The 20,005-nt window shown below is 51.1% G+C and overlaps 3 protein-coding genes across 10 annotated transcripts; 2 read left to right on the top strand and 1 right to left on the bottom strand.

Annotated features, from left to right (window-relative positions):
* Positions 1–3,383: 3,383 nt before the first annotated feature.
* HFE (homeostatic iron regulator) lies at positions 3,384–11,780 on the top strand. 8 transcript variants are annotated; one of them, XM_074318388.2, is made up of 7 exons: positions 3,389–3,697; positions 4,953–5,438; positions 6,886–7,149; positions 7,298–7,597; positions 8,394–8,669; positions 8,788–8,901; positions 9,740–11,780. In XM_074318388.2, exons 3-7 carry the CDS (start codon positions 6,912–6,914, stop codon positions 9,778–9,780), a joined length of 969 nt encoding a protein of 322 aa, XP_074174489.1. In that variant the 5' UTR covers positions 3,389–3,697; positions 4,953–5,438; positions 6,886–6,911; the 3' UTR covers positions 9,781–11,780. The 8 variants fall into 8 exon arrangements, with proteins under 8 accessions (XP_074174486.1, XP_074174487.1, XP_074174493.1 ...); XM_074318390.2 differs by having other exon boundaries at positions 3,607–3,697; positions 4,978–5,438; XM_074318389.2 differs by lacking the exon at positions 3,389–3,697 and adding an exon at positions 4,235–4,368 and having other exon boundaries at positions 4,978–5,438.
* A 3,433-nt stretch (positions 11,781–15,213) lies between these two features.
* On the top strand, positions 15,214–16,070 carry LOC109435966 (histone H4). Its single transcript, XM_019714207.3, has one exon. It carries the CDS (start codon positions 15,242–15,244, stop codon positions 15,551–15,553), a length of 312 nt encoding a protein of 103 aa, XP_019569766.1. The 5' UTR covers positions 15,214–15,241; the 3' UTR covers positions 15,554–16,070.
* Positions 16,071–19,328: 3,258 nt separating this feature from the next.
* Positions 19,329–19,965, bottom strand: LOC109435960 (histone H2B type 1-C/E/F/G/I). The gene has a single exon (XM_019714201.3). It carries the CDS (start codon positions 19,754–19,756, stop codon positions 19,376–19,378), a length of 381 nt encoding a protein of 126 aa, XP_019569760.1. The 5' UTR covers positions 19,757–19,965; the 3' UTR covers positions 19,329–19,375.
* Between the last annotated feature and the right edge of the window lie 40 nt (positions 19,966–20,005).

Consider the following 20,005-nt stretch of genomic DNA (forward strand, 5'->3'; position numbering starts at 1 on the left):
AACACGGCAGTTTACGAAAACTCAAGATGTACAAAAATGAATGAGAGTAGACTGTTGTTTTACCCATGTCGTGCGGAAGACCCTGCTCACCGCGCCATGTGTCGTGGGGGGCAGCCTGTGGGGTGTCAGCTCCCGCTCCCCACATAAGAACGTGGGACATGGTGAGGCCAAAAAGGAACACCCACGGAGCCATAGGCAGGGGAGTCATACCACTATACTCTCGCTGGCGGCTGGTTTGGAGACACAGGAAGCAGGAGCCACACTGTTCGCAACCCTCACTGCGCCGCTTGCAGGCTCAGCCACCATCTTGCTAGCCCCCATTTTCCTTGCTAGCCCCCATTTGCTGCTAGCATAGCCACAGCAGTTATATTAGTGGCCAATGGCTCACTGGTTACAGCTGACGGCCAACTAGCCACAGCTGATGGCCATGCAATCACAGTTGACAGCCATTTATTACCTGAGCCAGCACCTTTCCACGTGAGGCCGAGAGCCTGGAAACTGCACTCCTGGCTCTGTCCCCACAATCCATCATAATGGAAAAAAACATGGGTAGTTTCCACCAGAAGATAGTAAGTACCGAGGACGTTGCCCCCTTAAGGTTCTTAAGGCTAATAGAGCCCAAGGATACCATTTACAAAGGTAGGCGTTGCACTGGTCTCAAAGTGGCCGCGGCTGAGCCAGACATCTGAGCCAGACATCTGCACGGTGGCATGTACTGGGCTCTACACCAAAGTGTATGACACATACAGCTTCCTCCCAACCTGCTTGTCTGTGATTATTACCTTCTGGTGTCTATGAACAGTTGTAAGAAGTCATTCACATAAAGTATCACCTGCTGATCAGAAACCGTTACCTTATTTAACAGATGAGCAGAAGACTGAGGTCAGAGAGGCTGGAGCGAGGCCAGCGGGCGGTGAGGCCAGCAGCCAGCAAGCAGGACTTCGGACTCCTAGATAACATGAGAGGACCAGAAACTTGTGACCTGCCCTGCCACCTCTTACTCCTGCTGGTCACCAGACAACACAACTTCTCCAGTGTCCACATGTACCAGGAGCTCTGGGAACAGGGAGACCAGAGGGCTTCAAGGCGGGGTGCAGGTGGCTTCACAGTCTAATCTTTCTTCTTCTTCTTCTTCACAATCTAATCTTGAACATTCATTCACTCGCTCACTCATTTAGTTATCCACTCCACATCTAAGTATTGAGTACTTACACCAGGCAATACTATGAATATAATGTTCTAGCTTGAGCTCTGTCTGGGAAAAACCGCTGGAAGGAAACACTGATATATCCACAGGGTTTTGTCTCTGGAGGCTGACATTGCACGTGATTTTTATTTTCCTAGTTTGGCTTGTCTGCTTTCAATCTTTCTCTCATAAACATGGATGGGGTCTGTAAGTCAATTGCTATGACGAGCAGCATGCACGAGGTTCTTTAGCAAACAGAAAGGGAAGTCTTTTTCTAAGGTTGTTGGAAGTTTTGCTGAAGTGCCTGAGCTGCAACTCTAAGGCTAAGAGCCCCTGGTGTCCACAGAAATGACAGTCAGAAGCAGACGGAGGGAAAGGATGGGAGCTGACGGACTGGCTGGCTCTGCCCAGCCCCCCAGACAGCAGTGGTGTTCAGGCTGCTCTGTGCACAGGAGCCAAGGGGGGCTGCTGACAACTGAGGGGCAGGTTCCACTCCTACTTTCGCATTTCAGTAGCTTTGGGATCAGCCTTGCGTTGACACAGTTTCCCCAGGCATGCTGACGCTCCTGGCCCAGGACCACCATCCAACAATCCTTTCTTTAAAGGACGCAACTCCCTGCATTCCTTTAGCTTTCCGTTTCCCAGGGCGTTGCGTGAGCCCAGGATTGGCGAGCGCTGGGCAGAAGCACGTGCAAGAGCTCAGGTGCCTGCCCACCACCTGCAGCAGCAGCCGTGTCCCAGCTGCACTTTCTCAGGCAAAATATAACCTGCACCGAGATGGCTTGGCTCCAGCGGCTTCTTCTGGTGATTCATTCTGGCCCCACGGAGCCAGGCCCTCGGAGCACCGTGCGCGTGAGTCTCCCCCTCCTCCACTCTCCCCACCCCTGCATCCCGCTTCCAGCATCTTCCGCAGGCCGGTCATTTTCCAGGCAGCTGTTATTTGTTCCTCCGCAAGGTCTCCTCTCTCCCTCTTAAAATATATAATCAATAAAATAGTAATAAAGCTCTGTACTCCCCCTCCCAACAACGCGGGTCAATCGGAAAAAAAACCTCGTGTAAGTGTACCGGCGGTTCAGATCCGTGTTGATCAAGGATCAACTGTACATGAAAGGCCCAGAACAGGCAGATCTAGAGACAGAAAGTAGGCTGGCGTCTGCCTAGCGCTGGGGGGAAGAAGACAGGGTGCTCGGATGTGAGGGCGAAAACGTCCAGGCCTTTTTTGTGGAGAGAATGAAAAATGTTCCAAAACTGATTGTGATGATGGTTGCACACCTTTGCGAATGTACTAAAACCCACTGAGCTGTACACTTTAAATGGATGGCTTGTGTGAAATGCGAATTATATCTCAACAACACAGCTGTTGGGGGGGGGGGGAGGAATAGTATAATCAACCCCAATGTGCTCATCACCAATATTCAACATGTTTCCAGCCCTGCTTCATGCCCCCTGCAGGTAAGACGCCCTTTTCCCAAGTCTGATTTTCCCTTAGATGGCCAAAATTTGCATATGTGCTTAAAAAGATATTGTTTATTGGGTTCATTAGGTATGTAAAGGTATTTGGAAAATCAGATTATTGAATTTGTTCCTCTGGTTTGAAATGTCTGCAGCAGTAGGTCCCAAACCTTGTTGTGTGTGAGGGTGGGGGGCTTTTAACATCTGGACGCCCAGGTGGCACCCACACCAAATCAGTCAGTGTCGGAGGGCCCCAGCTCGCCGGCAAGAAGCTTCCTGTGTCTCCAGCTAACCCGAAGTGCTGTGAGTCTGTGAAATGAGATTAAATTAGATAAATTGTGAAAAATGTCTCCGTGGCTTGTCACAAGTAAATACATCTCCCTAATGACAGCCCTGTCTCCTTGAATAGGACACTCCAAGCGGCCGTCCCTTGAGTTCTGCAACACTATGATTCAATTAATTCTAACCAAATAATGAAATCGAATTATTCTAAATTGAATAACAAGATTGGCACCTTGAACTTAAGGTAAAACTTTTGAAATGTAAAATTGAACTTTTAAATTATTCAATATGTAAATATCTAGATCTATCAGAAACTCGTTAAACACCGTTTCCCCTGTCAGCAGCGTCCCCTGGGGGTGTAGAGCCCGCGGTGGGGCGCTGGGCAGCCGGGCGCTGGGCAGCCGGGCGCTGGGCAGCGGGCGCTGGGCAGCCGGGCGCTGGGCAGCCGGGCGCTGGGCAGCGGGCGCTGGGCAGCCGGGCACTGGGCGTTCCGCACGCGGCGGCAGGAGGGCGACTGTACGTGCAGGAGGCGCAATTCTTTCCACCAGTGGCCGGAAAAGGGTCACACTGGTCAGGAATTTTCATTCGGCAATGGCTGCAGGGTGACGCCTCGAGCCACCCCGTGTCCCCGCCCGCCGCCCAGGCTGAAAGGCCCGGGGACGCGCGGTGCGGCCGGGATGGGCCCGCGAACCGCGCGCGCGCTGCTGCGGGTGCTCCGGGCTCTGGCGGTTCTCCGGCTGCTGGGGGTGCGGATCGCAGCCGCGCAGGGCCCAGCGCGTGAGTGAGGGCGGGGGACGCGGGGACCGGGCGGGGGACGCGGGGTTAGCACGGGCGCCCCGAGCGAAATTACGGATCGAAAATTAGCTGTCGTCAGCGAGAGGGAGGGGTGCGGGCTCCCCGGGGAGGAGCCAGGCCGTGGGGTGCGGGTGGGTTCCGCGGCCTCCCTCCCGGGGCCTGGCCCCCACCCCACTGGCCCCAATCCGCGGAGCAGCACTCTCCCTCCCTCACCTGACGCTTCTAAATGTCACTCTTTCCGTTTCTCCTGGAGGCCGAGCTTGGCTTTCAGGTCCTTGGACTCGGGTCTCGGGTTTTTTGTCTCTACTGCCGGTTGTGTCCTGTTTCCCGTCACCTCCCCCGACCAGGAAGTCTTCACTCGGGGTCACTGCGTCTGGAGCACCCCTCGACCTTTCCGCACCGGGCGCCGCTAGGGCTGAGGGGGCACGCGGGTGTCCCGCTCAGAGCCCCTTGCACTGGGGAGAGTTTCGGGGGTGCGCGAGGGGCCTATTCAAGGAGGGAGGCTGGGATCTTGTTGCGGAAAAACGGCGGAGACCGAGACTCAAGCGGCACGCAGAGATCAGGCAGAACACAGCTTTATTACGCCGGCGGGCTCAGCGGGATTGCTCCCAAAGACTGAGCACTTACTGGGGTCCGGCGCTTTGTTTTATAAGGTTAGGCCTCGGGGTTTGGGGGGGATTCGCGCCATTGAGATTGCGGCGCTAGGGATTGGTTAAATCTGGCCGGGGTGCCGGGGAGGTCGGTCCCTAACAGCTGTGATTGCTCAACACTGTTTTGATGGGAAGGCCTCTAACTGCTGTGCTCGCAGGGAAACTGCTCCGATAAGATATCGGAGGACTGAGGGGGACCGAAAGCTCCCAAGGCTGTGCTGGCAGGCAAAAACCGTCCCAACAATCTGAATTCCACCCCAGCCCCACCCCTGTCGTTGATCCCTGGGGTGGGGCTCCTGAGAGGGATCTGTCCCCAGCCTTATTGTCTCTGCGACACTATTCTGCTGGGACATATAACTTATCAGTTATTTCTGAACTGGAAGTCAAGTTCTGGCTTTCAGTGGCATTGATTTACGGTGTTAAACAGTACTGTAACTAAAGGGCCTTTACTGAACGATGCCACAGAGACGACAACTAACATCTACGTAATGACCTCAGTTTTAGGTCACCTTCCTAGCTCTGATCTTACAGACTCTAGCCTGGGCAGGTAGGAGACATTCATATGTTGATTTTACTGGCCCTCGCAGGTTAAATTACTTTTTCGGGTTACAGAGACCTGGACAACGTGGTTTTCTCCTGCCGGGCGAGTACCACTGCTCTTTCTAACCTTAGCTGGCAGGGACTTCACCGTCGGGCACAGGTCAGCGTTTTACTAGTGACCACGGAACCTCAGGGCAACACCTGGAGGGCAGGTGGGAAGTTGTCCACTTGTACAGATGACGAGAATGAGATGGTTTGCTCTCTGGTGGTGATGTTACCCTGAGCTCCTGCGCCGGAGCCCACCCAGGTGCCCACTACATAGCCACCATTGTTACACGTCACACTGCAATAGCGGTTGAATCCGGGAATCTGGTGTTGGACTGGAGCTCTCCTCGTTCGCCTGGAAGGGGGCACCAGCCATGTGCACTGTGCCAGACCCCTGGGAGAGCAGGCGCCAAGCCTTTGCCCTCTGCCACTGCATTCTGGTGGAGGAGTGGCCATAAGCAAAGGAGGGAAAGGAACGAGAACGTCAGGTAAGGAGCGCTGTGAAGGCGTGTGGAGCACAGGTCAGGACGGGCCACTGTCGCAGGCGGCCTTTGAGCAGAGAGTCCTGCCGGAAATAAGGGTGCCAGACGCTGCCTGCCAGCACCACTGCCTGGACAAGCCGAGGGCCCTGGCGGGTGGGGAAGCCTCAGCCCTCATGATGTGTGAGGACCGCCGTGTGCGTTGCTGGGTATTTAGCAGCATCCCTGGCCTTCACTCCCTAGATGCCGTGGCCCTTCCACGGGAGTGACAAGCACAAACATCTCCTTTATTGCCAATGTCCCCTGACCTGGTCTAAGAATTCTCACTTAAGAATTGCTGTGTTGAAGAAAGAGCAAGGACGCAGATGCTCCAGGAGTGCAGGGCCGGAGGCCAAGACTCGGTGACAGTGACAGTGACAGGCTCTGCAGAGGAGCCACAGGCCAGTCTCCAGGGTCTCACGGGCCGCGGTGTGGATCCTGGCCGAGGAGTGACATGAGCTGTCACAGCTTTGAGCAAAACTACTCTGTGGAAAGCGGGGCGGAGAGAGCTGCAAACAAGCGGGGAAATAGCCCGGTATTCCGGGCAGCAGGCGGGTAGCAGAGCCATGTGTGGGGGGGTTGGGGGGCAGCTTTTCCGGGTGTTTTGAAGGAGCTGCTGAAAGACCTGTAAGCTGTGCGACACAAAGAGGAGTCACAGGCGACGCTGTCCTTTAATTATTTCATGGGCCTGAGCTCCGGGCGATAGGTGATGCCCTCTCTGAGATGGTGAAGGCAGAAGAAAGAGCACTTGGGGGGAAGTCAGAGCAGCTTGGGGCTTGTCAAGTTTGAGAGTCCCATCAGCCATCCGACTAGGGGTGTCACGTAGGAGCTGTCACCCTGTATTCATCCAATGAGTCTTCATTAAGCACGTCCTCCTGGCCACGCTGTGCCAGACACTGGGGTCCACCACTGGACTCCCCACTCTAACTGAGGTGCCGCTGGGGACACTCACTTTCCTGGTCCTTTTTGGCTTCCTGGGGCTCTTTCTGTATTTGCTCTGAAGCTGTTTGGATGCTGAAGCTTGCTTGAGCTATTGGTCAGCAGACCTTCCAGCATTTAACAACCACCTGGACACAGGAAAGGGTTTAGAGAGGACACAGTGAAAACCCAGCAGCACATTCCTCTGGCTTTGGCTCTAATGAGCTCCGAGCACCAACTTCCCGAGCTCAGTGCCATAGCTGGACACACCTTGGGTTTTCTAGGGCCTGTGGGGTTGCAGGGAGCCTGCCCTAATCAGATGAATCCTGGGCAGCGAGTAAAGGGCACATGAAGGGTGCGGACAGGACTGTCACATGGAGGGGAGGCAGGCACTGGCTTCACTGCTCATTCTGGGCCCAGGTGCTGCGGGTGGGAGCTGATGCAGAGGGCATGGGGCCGGCCAGTCCCCTGGGCCCACGGAGGCCTGTTGTCTCCCCAGGATCACACTCTCTGCGCTACCTCTTCATGGGCGCCTCACAGCCTGACCTTGGGCTGCCCCTGTTTGAGGCCTTGGGCTACGTGGACGACCAGTTGTTTGTGTCCTACGATCACGAGAGTCGCCGAGCAGAGCCCCGGGCCCCGTGGGTCTTGGGTAGGGCTGCCAGTCCCCTGTGGCTGCCGCTGAGCCAGAGTCTGAAGGGCTGGGACCATATGTTCACAGTGGACTTCGGGACTATCATGGACAACTGCAATCACCTTAAGGGTACGTGGGGGGCGGGGGGGGCTCGCCTCCTAGAGGGAGAGAGCTGGGCTTTTGAGGTCCTGGCAGGCAGCGGGGAGATGAGTTTGCTTCCTGGGGTTGTTCGGTCCCTGCAGATGGTGGAGACAGAGACCTGCTCCTTTGATTTCAGTAACAAAGCAGGGTGTGCTGCCAGAGTCCCACACCCTGCAGGTGGTCCTGGGCTGTGAGGTGCGAGAGGACAACAGCACCAGGACCTTCTGGAAGTACGGCTACGACGGGGAGGACCATCTCGAATTCTGCCCCGAGACGCTGGACTGGAGAGCTGCAGAGCCGAGGGCCCAGGTCACCAAGCTGGAGTGGGAAGTGAGCAAGATTCGGGCCAGGCAGAACCGAGCCTACCTGGAGAGGGAGTGCCCTGAGCAGCTGCAGCGGCTGCTGGAGCTGGGCACAGGGGTGCTGGACCGGCAAGGTATGTCGGGAGCACTTGGTGCACCCACATTCTAAGGACGAAGCGGGCGGGGCAGGCCTGAACCCCCAGGTGGGGTTTCAAGGTGTCTGAGGTTGTGAGACGCTGGGAAAGAACTGAGGTCTGAGGTTTCCACCCTAAGTCTCCGCCTGGTACGTGATATGCCTGACACAGCATCAGTCGTGGCTTTAATTTTTTCTCTCCATGTATGTGGCCAAAGAAGAAGTATCTGTGGTCTCTTGACTTAACTCCGAATCCTGCGTGCACTTATGCCTTTTAGGAATCAGAGATGTCAGTTATCCCATGAACACCAAGACAAGAAATGACCAAGGGAGACAGCCAGTCAGAGGAGCAGAAGCCTTGGGGGTTCAAGGTTACTTTCTCAGGGCACCGCATGGCCACGGCAGGCTGGCTGTCTTACAAGGCCCCCTCTTACAAGAGTGCTTCCTGGGTTGAACCAGGCGACACTGCTGGTCGTAAATGTTCAATCATTTGTGATCTGTAAAGGACTATTTTATCTGATTTAACTCAGCCTAGTAACAAAGCATGGAAGGCATGGCCAATAGGCGTGCAGGTGGCCACAGGACAGGACAGGCTGATACACTGTGACTGTAGGCCATGTAAGCCCCTCAGAGCAGAGTGTTGGGACATGTCTTGGGCACACGCTGGTGTGTGCAGTTGGCTTTGTCTGACCAGGCTGGCTCCTTCCTCCCACCTGTAAGGGAGGGCAGGGCCATTCTGGTCTTCCTGGCAAGGCTAGAGGGCTCCCCTCTCCTGCCCCTTCCTCCTCCCTTGCCAGTGCCTCCTTTGGTGAAGGTGACTCGTCGTGTGGCCTCTGCCGTGACCACTCTTCGGTGTCAGGCTCTGAACTTCTACCCCCAGAACATTACCATGAGGTGGTGGAAGGACAGGCAGCCAGTGAACGCCGAGGACGTGGAGCCTGGGGACGTGCTGCCCAGTGGGGACGGGACCTACCAGGGCTGGGTGGCTGTGGCCACACCCCCTGGGGAAGAGCACAGATACACCTGCCATGTGACACACCCAGGCCTGCAGCGGCCCCTCACTGCCAGCTGGGGTACAGGGGCCAGGGGCTGAAAAGATGTCCTGTGGGCGGGACGGAGTGGGACAGCTTGGGGACGGTCTGCGGTGGGCTGGTGGCTGTCACAGGCACTCACTTACTTTTGCTGTGTTAGAGTCCTCGCTGTCCGGCTCCCTGGTCACTGCGGTCATCAGTGCGATCGCCGTTTGTTCCATCATCCTCTTTGCTGGAATTCTGTTCAGAATCCTGAGGAAAAGGCAGGCTTCCCGTGAGTAAGAAGACACAGGAAGTTTCAGTGCCTCTGCCCCCAGGACACATGGGTCCCCTGTAGGGAGCAGGCAGAGAGGGCTGGGGCTGGGTTCCCTGAGAAGCCTCTTCTCTCTCCCTCTTTCGGGGACTGGCCCGCCCCGGAGCAAGGATTAGCGTTTCCCTGGAATGAAAGCTCCTGATTCGATAAACATCTTCTGAGCACCTATGTTTTGCAAGGTGCTGGTGAAGGTCATGCAGGGGCTTTGAGGTTCAGCCACCGGCCATTCTCAGACCCACGTCCAGTAGGCAGTGAAATCAGTAACATAGCTAGTGTGGTGACCCAACCCTCCTCCCGCTCCCGGTCCTAAGGCAGTAAATGCGTGGGGAGCCAAAAGAAGGAATGGCCATTCAGTTGGGGGTAGAAGCAGCAGGATTTCCGTGGGTGAGGCTGAGGACTGGGGGTCTACACAGGTGGGGCATGAGCGTGGTGGAACCATCGTGCACGCCCTCCCTGACTTGGTGTGCCTGTCAGTCACCAGGTCTGCATTTCTAGCCCTGGACATCTGCACTGTGGGGACAGACGGGCACGCAGAAACCCGGGGCCTTTCTGTCATGAGCACTGGGGAGTCAGCGCAGGGACATAGCCAGGAGGGACAGCCTCCCCAGTGTGGGAAGTTGTCAGGAGTGAGGTGGAAGGCAGGGCGGCTGGTGGGGAGCTGAGGACAGGAGAAGTCATGGTACTTGAGATCTAGCGGGCCCTTGGGAAGGGACTGGTCAGAGCAGCGGTGGTGGACGAGGCCGCTGACCACAGGCCGGAGACAAGCTGGCGCCCAGCCTGTGGTGTCTCGTCTTTACAGGGGGAGCCACGCAGGAGTACGTGTTAGCTGACCTTGAATGAGGGGCGGCCGGCAGACCCGGCGGGGAGGACACCGTGCGAGGCTGTTGGGCTCATGTGTGCAGCCCTTCCTGTTTCAGGACAGCTGGGCCTGACAAGTAGGCACTGTCCCCAGAACTGGCTGTCAGGACTCTCAGGCTGCACGTGGACGCTGCCTTTGTTTCCTGGATCGCCTCCCACTCCACACGCCCACGGCCTCTCACCTCCTACCTCTGTGACTGGCTCTTTCACCTGGGGACTCGTGACTCTTTTTAACTGAGCGTGAGAAAAGCTCTGAACCTTCTCAGGACATACTCAGACTCCCACCGGAATTCTGCACACATCCAGGCACTTCCTGCACCCATTCTAGTTTCCCTGTAATCCCCTCTCTCTCTATTAGCCAGTCAGTCATCTGTCACCCAGCCTTGTGGTCCCTTCTACCAGACAGTGACCTGGGGCACGTGTAGCTGTCGGGCCCGTACCCTGTGCGACCGCATGCGGACAGGAGCGCCTTTCCCATCCAGGTTTCCTGGATGTTTGTGTGCTGGGACAGTTTTCCAGAAAGTGGGTGGCACGTGTCCTGCCGAGGGTCCCTTTGTTGCCGCGTGCACAGAGGTGCCCCTCGGGCCTCCTCAGTCAGCCAGGCCTGCCTTTCCAGCACCTCCCTGGGAAGCCAGACTCCAAGTCGCACAGCCAGTTTCTACTTGGCCTCTGCTGACCCTTTCCTTGTTCTGATCATGAAAATGACAGTAAGGACGATGAGGATGAGGATAAGTGGTCGACACATGAAAAAGAAAGTGCGTCCTTGGCTCCAGGCTGTGTCTGGAGCACCCACTTACATGCATTGTCTCCTGTAATTCTTAGCAGAATTCTTTGATGTTAAGTACTGTCATCCTCATTTCTTTAAATAAAGACAGCGAAGTACAGAGCGTCTCACAGCTCGCCGGTTCGAGCTGCGTCCGAGTGACCCGGACCACGCTCCCACCCACTGCGTTCCCAGCCGGGACGTGTGACGCAGGAGGAAGGCGTGCCTACCAGACACTCTTCTGCCTCACTGTCTTTTTCAGTGAGCTGGACCCGCTGAAAGGAAGCCAGCAGAAAACAGCCTCGGCTGTGCTGCCTCTCACAGGCCTGTGGGAAGGACCCGGCGTGTGACTCCCTGGCTATTCTGTTGCCACCAGCAGTCTGCCCTCTCAGCCACGCCTCTTAGGTGCCAGTACAGGACTGTCATTGGTGTCAGTGAGTGGCTGTGTTGGACCTCACAGTGTCCTCCCCCCACCAGGGCCCCTGGAGTCAGAACCTCAGTGGCATTTCACATCCATGAACTGGGAAAACCTCTCATTAAATGTGGTAAAACTGTAGCCGCCAAATGGTCCGGAGGGTAGCTGGCACCTTCCTGGTGCCCTGAAAGTTTGGTTTTCATCCATCCCCAGCTGTCAAAACATTTAGTCTGACCAGCCCCTCGGGAACGAGTAGAGTCTGGTTAAGTGAGTCATCTGACCACCCTGAAGGGTGGGGGGGGGGGATCTGCCTGACCCGGCCACACACGTGTGATTGCAGAGCCATGGCACGGGGCATTCTGTCCTGAAGGACAGATGCTCGAGAGGCCAAATACAGCTCACAGGTCTGTTTGGTAGGTACCGAATTTGGGAAAGAGATGTCAACTATTTTTTTAAACTTTTTTTCTGGTTGCGAATGTTACATGGATAACATGTGCTTACTGTAGAAAAGCTGAAAATGAATTAAATTGAAGCTATTGTTCCATTAGCCAATTACAAACTCTATTACTAATGTGTGCTTCCTCTCAGCATTATTGCTATATTAAAATACATAAAAGCTACAAATACATACATTTTAATAAATGCATGATGAATTGTGCTGTGTACTACACGACTTTTCTGATGTATTTGTTCATCTTATGTATATACTTAATCATTATGTCATTTTGGGGACATTTATATGGCTTCTAATTTTTTTTTACATTTTGTCTTATGGAATATTTTCATTAAAGTATGATAGCTGAATTAATTGTGTTTCTTCACCCTAGAAATGCCATCTAGTTTGTAACACGTTGGTCATTTTGTTAGATAGAACAAGGGTCTCAAGGTCTGGGCGGTTCTCACTAAATCCTATTCTTGCTAAATGTTAAAATGTAGCACAGTATTTTGCAGGCTCAGCTGTAACAGAATGAACTTGACCTAGAATCTAAGGGATCAGGTTAGCCTACTGCCAGGAAGAAACCAACTTGTAGCTAACCAAATAGTGTGTATAAGCACCAGCTGAGCCTCTCACTTCCCGGAGACAGCTATCAATGTGTATCCCCAGTGTCCTTTACTTGTCACAAATACATACAACTACCTAAACACAACCCCATCTCATCCCTGAATAGGACACCCCAAGTGGCCGACCCCTTGAGTTTGGTAACAATTTTCCCACCAAACCATGCTGGACGCGCACTGACAAATTCTCTTTAAATATCATCCGATCCTCAAAGCCGACTGCCAAAAAGCTGCCCTTCCTCTCCTACCCCTGGAGGACATGTTACAGTTCATTAGGCAGTGGTTTGTTTCCTACTGTGTTATTTCCCACAAGCTGACATTTCAAACACCCTAGTCACACAGTCAGACATTTATTAACCATCGGCATCCATGACCTGCTAATTTTCTTTTTTATAACTGAAGTTACAAATCTCCATTATCTTTCAGTGTGTCTTAGCTTGATTTTTCTGGCCTCGTTTATTAGTCCTCAAAGTCAACTATATTGGAAAAATCAAAGACCTACATTTTAAATTCTGTATCTTATTTCACCTCTGGTAAAACCACCTGCACACAGCGTGGTAGTACGGAGAATGGTGCCATCTGCTGGCCACAGTCAAACATGTCACAGTGTCATGTAACTAAAGAGCTGGGCTGGGGGGTTTCCCCAGGGGATTGGGACAAAGACAAAGAGTGGGACACTGGAAGATCACTGACGGAGAAAAGCACGTGGAAATCTGAGGAAATGAAAAAAACTATTCAAGAGCTGTGTGAATCACAGCGCTGTTTAGCTTCCTGAAGTGGAAATGGAACAGGAGGAAAACCAATCTGGCCATCTTTGAGACAACATGCAACAGTTGGTAAAGGCCTGAAGGGAGGTACAGGCAAAAATTCTTATTTTCTGTAATAATTATACAGTGTTACAGTGCAGTGTGCACTTGACGCATTCTTCAAAAACAAAGTTCCTTTAACATGCTGAAGGCTCTTGTAAGCTACCACTGTTTTCTAACCACACTAATAATGAATGAGTAGAATTCAGAAATGCATATCCTGGGAGTGCCAAACATGTATACACATTACTTGTATTCATCTTTTGTTATTGGTATATATCGAGTATTACAATTTTAATACAGTTTTTTACTTTCTTAAAAGGTGTATACATTTTTTTGGCCCCCTCTGTGTGTATATATATGTATATATGTGTATATGTATATATATATATATATATATATATGTATATATGTGTATATGTATATATATATATATATATATATATATATAAATAATTCTTCATCTCTGATAATGATTGACTTAGTCAGTGAGGGTGGTTCTGGGCATTTCATATCTTTATAAGGTGTTTGGTTAACATCGTAGTTTTTTTTGTTTGAAAATGTCATGTGTCCAATTATCCACAACTCATCCCCAGGGGTTTTATCTGAGGGGCCTACCTCACATGTTGAATGAATGGGGTGCCACAGCCAGGTTCACTCTGGGGGTGAGAGGAGGGTGAAAGACAAGAGAACAACCACCTTATCAGTTCTAGAGTAAGCTGCCCTTTCCCAAGTCACATGACCAAACAATACCTGTACTCTGCCCACAGGGGAAGGATCCATTTGTTACATAAATCTACATGTGTATACCTTTCAAATATTTCTGTTCTGACATTCACATTTTTTTGAGTCAAGGTCACCAAGAAACATTTAGAATAGGGGAAATGAGAAGGGAATAGAAGAAAGGAACCATGTTGTATACATTCTATTTTTACATATTTTTATGACTTCAAAAGCATGTTGAGATTTCAGTTTTACCTCTGACCTTGCACTTTTACTTTGTAAAGTTTGGCACTTCTTCCTAGCCAAGTCTCCCCTTACAAAGTGTGTGTGGTGGGGAGGGAGTGGTGAAAGTCAAGAACCTATAAACTTCCCATTTGGGGTAGAATATAACCACTGAATCATTTCAGAAGTGCTACAACCCATAGGCCACTCAGAGCTCTCTCGTCCTCTTCTGAGTCATTTTTCTCACTCCCGGGGTCTCCTCTCTTTGTTCACCTAAGCCTGAGGTTATATAATACGTGGTCTTTCTCCCGCCATAGTATCATTCTAAGTTCCCAAATTGGCATTGATTTATTAACCAGAATGGGGAGAGGGTGTTCCTTTTTTTCTTTTTTTTCCAACTAGAGTGACTCCTACCGTGGAAATTTGTGACAATTGCAGAAGAAAACTAAGGAGAAATTTTTGATTCGAGATATCCCTCTTTTCAAGCCATATTCAGACCCACTTCTGCTCTGTTCTGCGTTTCCCCCCCTCCCATGGGATTAGCCTTGTTTAAAACAGCAGTCATCTCTTTAGAGGCCTCCCAGGGTATGGCCCTGAAGGCTTCATAATAGCCTTCATGAAGTATTAGCCTTACCTACAATTAATCCCCAACTCTACAAAAGGTAGGGGCCGATCTCTGAAACTGAACAAGGTTGAAAGGGATTAATGAAGGTGGGAAGCGGAGCTTGTTGGGAACTACAGGCAGGTGAGATGGTGCCGCAGGCCAAAAAGAGGATGGGGTGACTGCTGATCCAAGCTTAGCTTTAGATTCCCACTCTCGGACTTGCCATAAAAAGGAGTTACCCAATAAACGCTGGAATCCAGATAATGAAGAAAAGGAAGAACTTTTAATTCGCAATTGTCTACCTTTCCATCTTCCAAAACCCAGGACCCTTAGGACGAGAGCTTTGTCGCTAGGCTTATGCTTTGTCTGGCACCAAGAAGGTTGTCAAAATGCGTAAGTTTAAGTAGAAATATGAAAAGGACTGAGGGAAAGCCCCTCGTTCTCTAATCCAACATCCTTTACACATTATTTCTACTTTCCCCAAAGAACCAGTACATAACTAATTAGTTAATAGGTGGAAATAAAAAGAAATATTGAGTGGACCTCTTTGTTCAGCGTCTTAGAACTGAAGAACACATTCAATTTACACAATACGTGCTGCAATAAAATAATGTAACGCAAAACAGAAACAATCTTTTCAGGGCAGTAAAATCTGAACCACCCCTTCAAGAAGAAAGACAGCGAGGTTTCACTGACCAATCAAAACACTGACATGTTAATATCCTTCCCTTACTCCACCCCCTTGGTGACCTAATGAGGAAAGCCGCCAGCGAGCATTGTCTTCAATCAGGTCCGCAAAAATTCTATTTAAAGGGCCGTGTCTGCCTTCAACAGTCACTCTCACTGCAGCCATGTCTGGTCGCGGCAAAGGCGGCAAGGGGCTCGGGAAGGGCGGCGCCAAGCGCCACCGCAAGGTCCTGCGCGACAACATCCAGGGCATCACCAAGCCCGCCATCCGGCGCCTGGCCCGGCGCGGCGGCGTCAAGCGCATCTCCGGGCTCATCTACGAGGAGACCCGCGGGGTGCTGAAGGTGTTCCTGGAGAACGTGATCCGGGACGCCGTCACCTACACGGAGCACGCCAAGCGCAAGACGGTCACCGCCATGGACGTGGTCTACGCGCTCAAGCGCCAGGGCCGCACCCTCTACGGCTTCGGCGGCTGAGTCACTTGTATGCACTAACTTAGTCTTTTCCCAACAAAGGCCCTTTTCAGGGCCGCCCACTTTCTCTCGGAAGAGCTGTGCGCTGCATTTCTGCTGATTTGTGTGATTGTATGTTAGCTTTAATGTTAGTGTTTGCTTACCTTCATCGACAAATTAATCAGACTGGACGGTGGCTCTTCCACGATAGTCCAGTTTGCGGGGGTTCCCAGGACCAATGGCGTTCTCGGTTTATGGGGAAGAGGTTTCTTAAGGGGACAGGCAGGAACGCGGCAATTCCGCGCCTCCCGCTGGAGGTCAAATTCCAGAGCCCCCAAATTGATCTGGCAGGGCCCTCCATTCACCCCTTGTCCCTGTGAAATCAACTACCGGCCGCGGTGCCGCCGAGGAGGCAGTCCGCGGTGACTGGAAGTCTTGGAAGCACCGCCCATCGGGCTCATTAGGCCTGGGTGGTCCAATAAACGGACAAACTACAGAAACCTGCGAGGATTATGCCGGCGGCCCACAGGCACCCAGATGATTGAAACCCGCCGTTGTCAGCAAAACGCTTGGTGTTCATTCCTCATATGTTGGCTGTGATCGATGTCGGGAAGGATCGGGACGCTTTGCCCCTCTTTCCCCCACCGGCCTCCCCAGGCACCGGCTGGGTGCCGTCACCCCAAACCCGGTGTCCTTGGGGTTAAATGGCGCTGTTGGGCGTTGCTGATTCCCGTTCTCAGGCTGTGTGCCTCCCTAAGCTTGAGGCCAACAGTTTGTAAGTTATCTCTCCCTGTAAGTTACAGACCCGGGCGCCAGTGTCCTAACCGGTCTAACTTCCCGGGAGCCCGAGCCCCAGGGCCGAACTTTGCATGTGTAAAGGAGAAAGCTCCGTCCTGCGCAACAGGGTGTCTGTGATTTTTTTGCCCCTATAAAATGACATACCGTAAATTAAAGTTTTTAAATTGGTTAAAATAATGGAGTAGTTCTGGTATGTTTCTCATTAATCTGTTAACCTGTTAATATATTACCTGTTAACTAAGACTACTAATTACACTCAGTTAAACTTGCTTTTTTTCTCCAGGTTACAATTTGAAGAGCACATGTAAAGCATCAGGAGAATTCTGATTTTTGAGTTTATTTTTAAATGATGTTTTTCAGTCTATGTAAGTCATATGAATTTTAAGTTCATATAAGTTATTAATTTCCTGCTGAAGTAAACAATTTGATCAAAATTATTTGTACTCATAAAACAAAATATTCTCAGTCCTTGTGCAAGTCAGAAGAGCTAATTGTGGAAATGGAAAATTCAAAGCAGGTAAAAACAGCCACAGAATTGAGTATGGCCAGTTAAAGAAAAAAGACGTGATTAAGATCAGAGAGCCTTCAGGAGCGTCATCCCTGAGAATAAGTAAATTCTGACACCCTTCTAAGATTGCTGTAGCCTCTATAATAAACTCGGTAAGGTATAGAAACTATTAAATGCTTGTGTTATACAAGCATTGGAAACCTTCTCTTCTGACTCAGCAGTCTGATTCATTATGACATGTTTCTTCTCTCTCCTCTCTAACCTTACTTAAAGGACCTGAAGGGACAATAATTTGGAATTATTGAATCAAACTTTAGAGGCTTCAGTGTAGCAATTAAAGGGACACTGCATGCTGGAGGACTTGTTTCCTGTTTTCTTTCTTGTCCCAGCTCCCTTCTTAGGCCTAACAAGTTAAAAAGAAAACCATAGGTGCCAAAATGGCCTTGCTGGGACTGAAAACCAAGATACCTAACCTAGAGTTAATACCTGATCTGAGATTCAACCTCTCCCAGAAGTCGGAATTTCCTGGTCAGCACTGGTGAGGGTAATTTGATGAGAGCCCCTGCCTTCCCCCAGTGGAAGGTGTCCTTGCCTGAAATAATCCACTCTTTCAACTTTCTTAGTGCCACCCTATCTGCCTATGAAACCCTCCCAATTAGCACAACTCATTGGAGCCCGTTCCAGCTGCCTGATGGGACTCTTGCTGCCCCACTCATGAATTTCTTAATAAAGCTAACTAGATCTTCTGACTCGTTCGGTTGAATTTTGTTTTTTAACGATGTCAGAAGTTATATGCGGCCATTTCATGTTTGTATTTTCTTTGAGGCCGGCATGCTATTTTTGCACATGTGAGGGTTCAGAACAAGCCACCCCAAGATGTGTCTCTGTGGTGATTGTTCTGAGCTAAGGGCAACTTTAGCCAGGGTCCCAAAAACTAAACTTCTGCTTCACTACACCCCCCCTCCCATTACCTAGAAGAATTTGAATTCGGGGACTTGCCCATAATGAGAGATTAAGAGATTATCAGAGATAACCTTTTTGACCACCTAAGTGGCAGGGCAAGTTTGTATTTACTAAGCATCTGATCTTACCATGCTGCAATGACCCTTTGAAGCCGCCAATGGACCTTACCTCACCCACAGCTCAGGATGTCTATGTACCCATGTTCCCTTTCTATCTCCCTACCTCTCCTGCATGTGGGGTCTCTGACTCTCATGTGCGTGGGGTTCCCATACATATGTGTGCATTAATTTTGAGCATTTTTGCTTCCTAATCTGTCTCATATCTATTTCATTATTACACCAGTCAGAAAAACCTTGTCAGACACTGACAACTATTTGGACTCATAATTTATGACGAAACATGGAAAAAGACAGTGTTGAAAAGAGGCGAGAGTTTGTTGTTTAGTTGCAGGAACCCACGGCATACAAACACAAAACACCAAACACAGTGGATCCCACCAAAGACCAGAAGTACACCAATTTCCTGATCCTGTGTTCTCAGATGCCAGAAACTATCATAATCCAAACCAAAACCAACAAAGATTAACAAATGATCCAGAGTCCAGATTCCCTCTCCTGTCACCGGTTTCTCTTATGATCTGACCATCCAGCCCACAGACAGTGCCCCATAGAGAGTAATCAGTTAAGAACCAAAATGGGCAGGAATAGAGTTTAGACTGCAAGGGGAAAGGACAGCTGTACAGGACACTCTAAGCCCGCAGGCTGGACAAGTAGTTTAGTAGGTCGCACATTCCTATCGATTGCTATGGTTGGACTGTTACATGTCTTACTGGTATCTTCAGAAATGGCCAAGGGGTTCACGATTAGCCTGCGCTTCACTTGTGAAGGAAAACAAGCAGTGGAATTACTTCACTCAACAAATGCAAAACCAGAAGTTATACAAAAGGGGGGATGGGGTGTGTCAGGCTAGCAGTGACTGCACATTTACTGGGTGGACTGACTAGCTCTCTTAGAGGAGAGGTCAGCCTGCCTTGGGCCATCAGTACTGGAGTAGGCTCAACATGGGCACAGGAAAAATCCTTAGTTTGCATGAGGAGGCAAGCACCTGCCCACTTCCCGCGTTGGTACTCCTAGGCTGGTTGGGCCTGGGCCTGCACCCCTCCCCAAGCAGCGATTCCAGAACTGAATGAAGACCCAGTGTCAGACAGGCCTTAGTATTCCTCCCGAGACACAGAACTACAGACTTAATACCAAATCAGTCTTTTACCTCATTTGTATAGCTCTCCATGTTTAACAGAATGTAACTCCTTGCGTGCTGTAAGAGTGCCTGAGACTTCGGTACAATGAAAGGAACAAGTTCTCTCCGCTGCTTAAGTTTCTGCCTGGGGCAAAGACCCCACGAGTAAAGTGGACCCCACAGCCTACAACCAGCCTCCGGCTATACGAACTCGCCCTTTTGTGAGTGTCAACGCTAAACCCACCTCCATCAGCATATATAAGGGCTTGATTACAGCTCTGTTGTGAAAATGTGGGTGGCTCTGAAAAGAGCCTTTGGGTTAAAGTGTGCAGCACAGGCACTCACTTGGAGCTGGTGTACTTGGTGACGGCCTTGGTGCCCTCAGACACCGCGTGCTTGGCCAGCTCCCCGGGCAGCAGCAGGCGCACGGCCGTCTGGATCTCCCGGGACGTGATGGTCGAGCGCTTGTTGTAATGCGCCAGGCGCGACGCCTCGCCCGCGATGCGCTCGAAGATGTCGTTGACGAACGAGTTCATGATGCCCATGGCCTTGGATGAGATGCCTGTGTCCGGGTGCACTTGTTTCAGCACCTTGTACACGTACACAGAGTAGCTCTCTTTACGGCTGCGCTTGCGCTTCTTGCCATCCTTCTTCTGTGCCTTGGTCACCGCCTTCTTGGAGCCCTTCTTCGGGGCTGGCGCAGATTTAGCTGGTTCTGGCATCTTGTAAGTCTCAAAACACCTAGAAAGAAGATGGAGCTGAAGACCGGATCTCTGCTACTTATAGGGGCTTTATGCTAATGAAGGATGCAGAGGGCCTTTTAGTTCATTGGAAGGTGAATGACAAATCTGTCATCAATGGGCCGAGCTATGCAAATTAGGTGTGGAAATGACGGCCTTCTATTGGCTACTTGACTGAGTATGTCAGTAGCCAATCAGTCATCTTGATTTAGTCCCCAGGAACTGCCTATA

The sequence above is a fragment of the Rhinolophus sinicus genome, chromosome 7, assembly GCF_057876585.1.
Source record: "Rhinolophus sinicus isolate RSI-liver-muscle chromosome 7, RSI-T2T, whole genome shotgun sequence".
In the NCBI taxonomy this organism is placed as follows: Eukaryota; Metazoa; Chordata; class Mammalia; order Chiroptera; family Rhinolophidae; genus Rhinolophus; species Rhinolophus sinicus.

Coding starts and splice junctions, on each gene's coding strand:
- HFE (XM_074318392.2), top strand. CDS start 3,598: ATGGGCCCGCGAACCGCGCGCGCGCTGCTGCGGGTGCTCCGGGCTCTG. Junction 3,698..6,885: donor AGCCGCGCAGGGCCCAGCGC/GTGAGTGAGGGC, acceptor TTGTCTCCCCAG/GATCACACTCTCTGCGCTAC. Junction 8,670..8,787: donor GCCCCTCACTGCCAGCTGGG/GTACAGGGGCCA, acceptor TTGCTGTGTTAG/AGTCCTCGCTGTCCGGCTCC.
- LOC109435966 (XM_019714207.3), top strand. CDS start 15,242: ATGTCTGGTCGCGGCAAAGGCGGCAAGGGGCTCGGGAAGGGCGGCGCC.
- LOC109435960 (XM_019714201.3), bottom strand. CDS start 19,756: ATGCCAGAACCAGCTAAATCTGCGCCAGCCCCGAAGAAGGGCTCCAAG.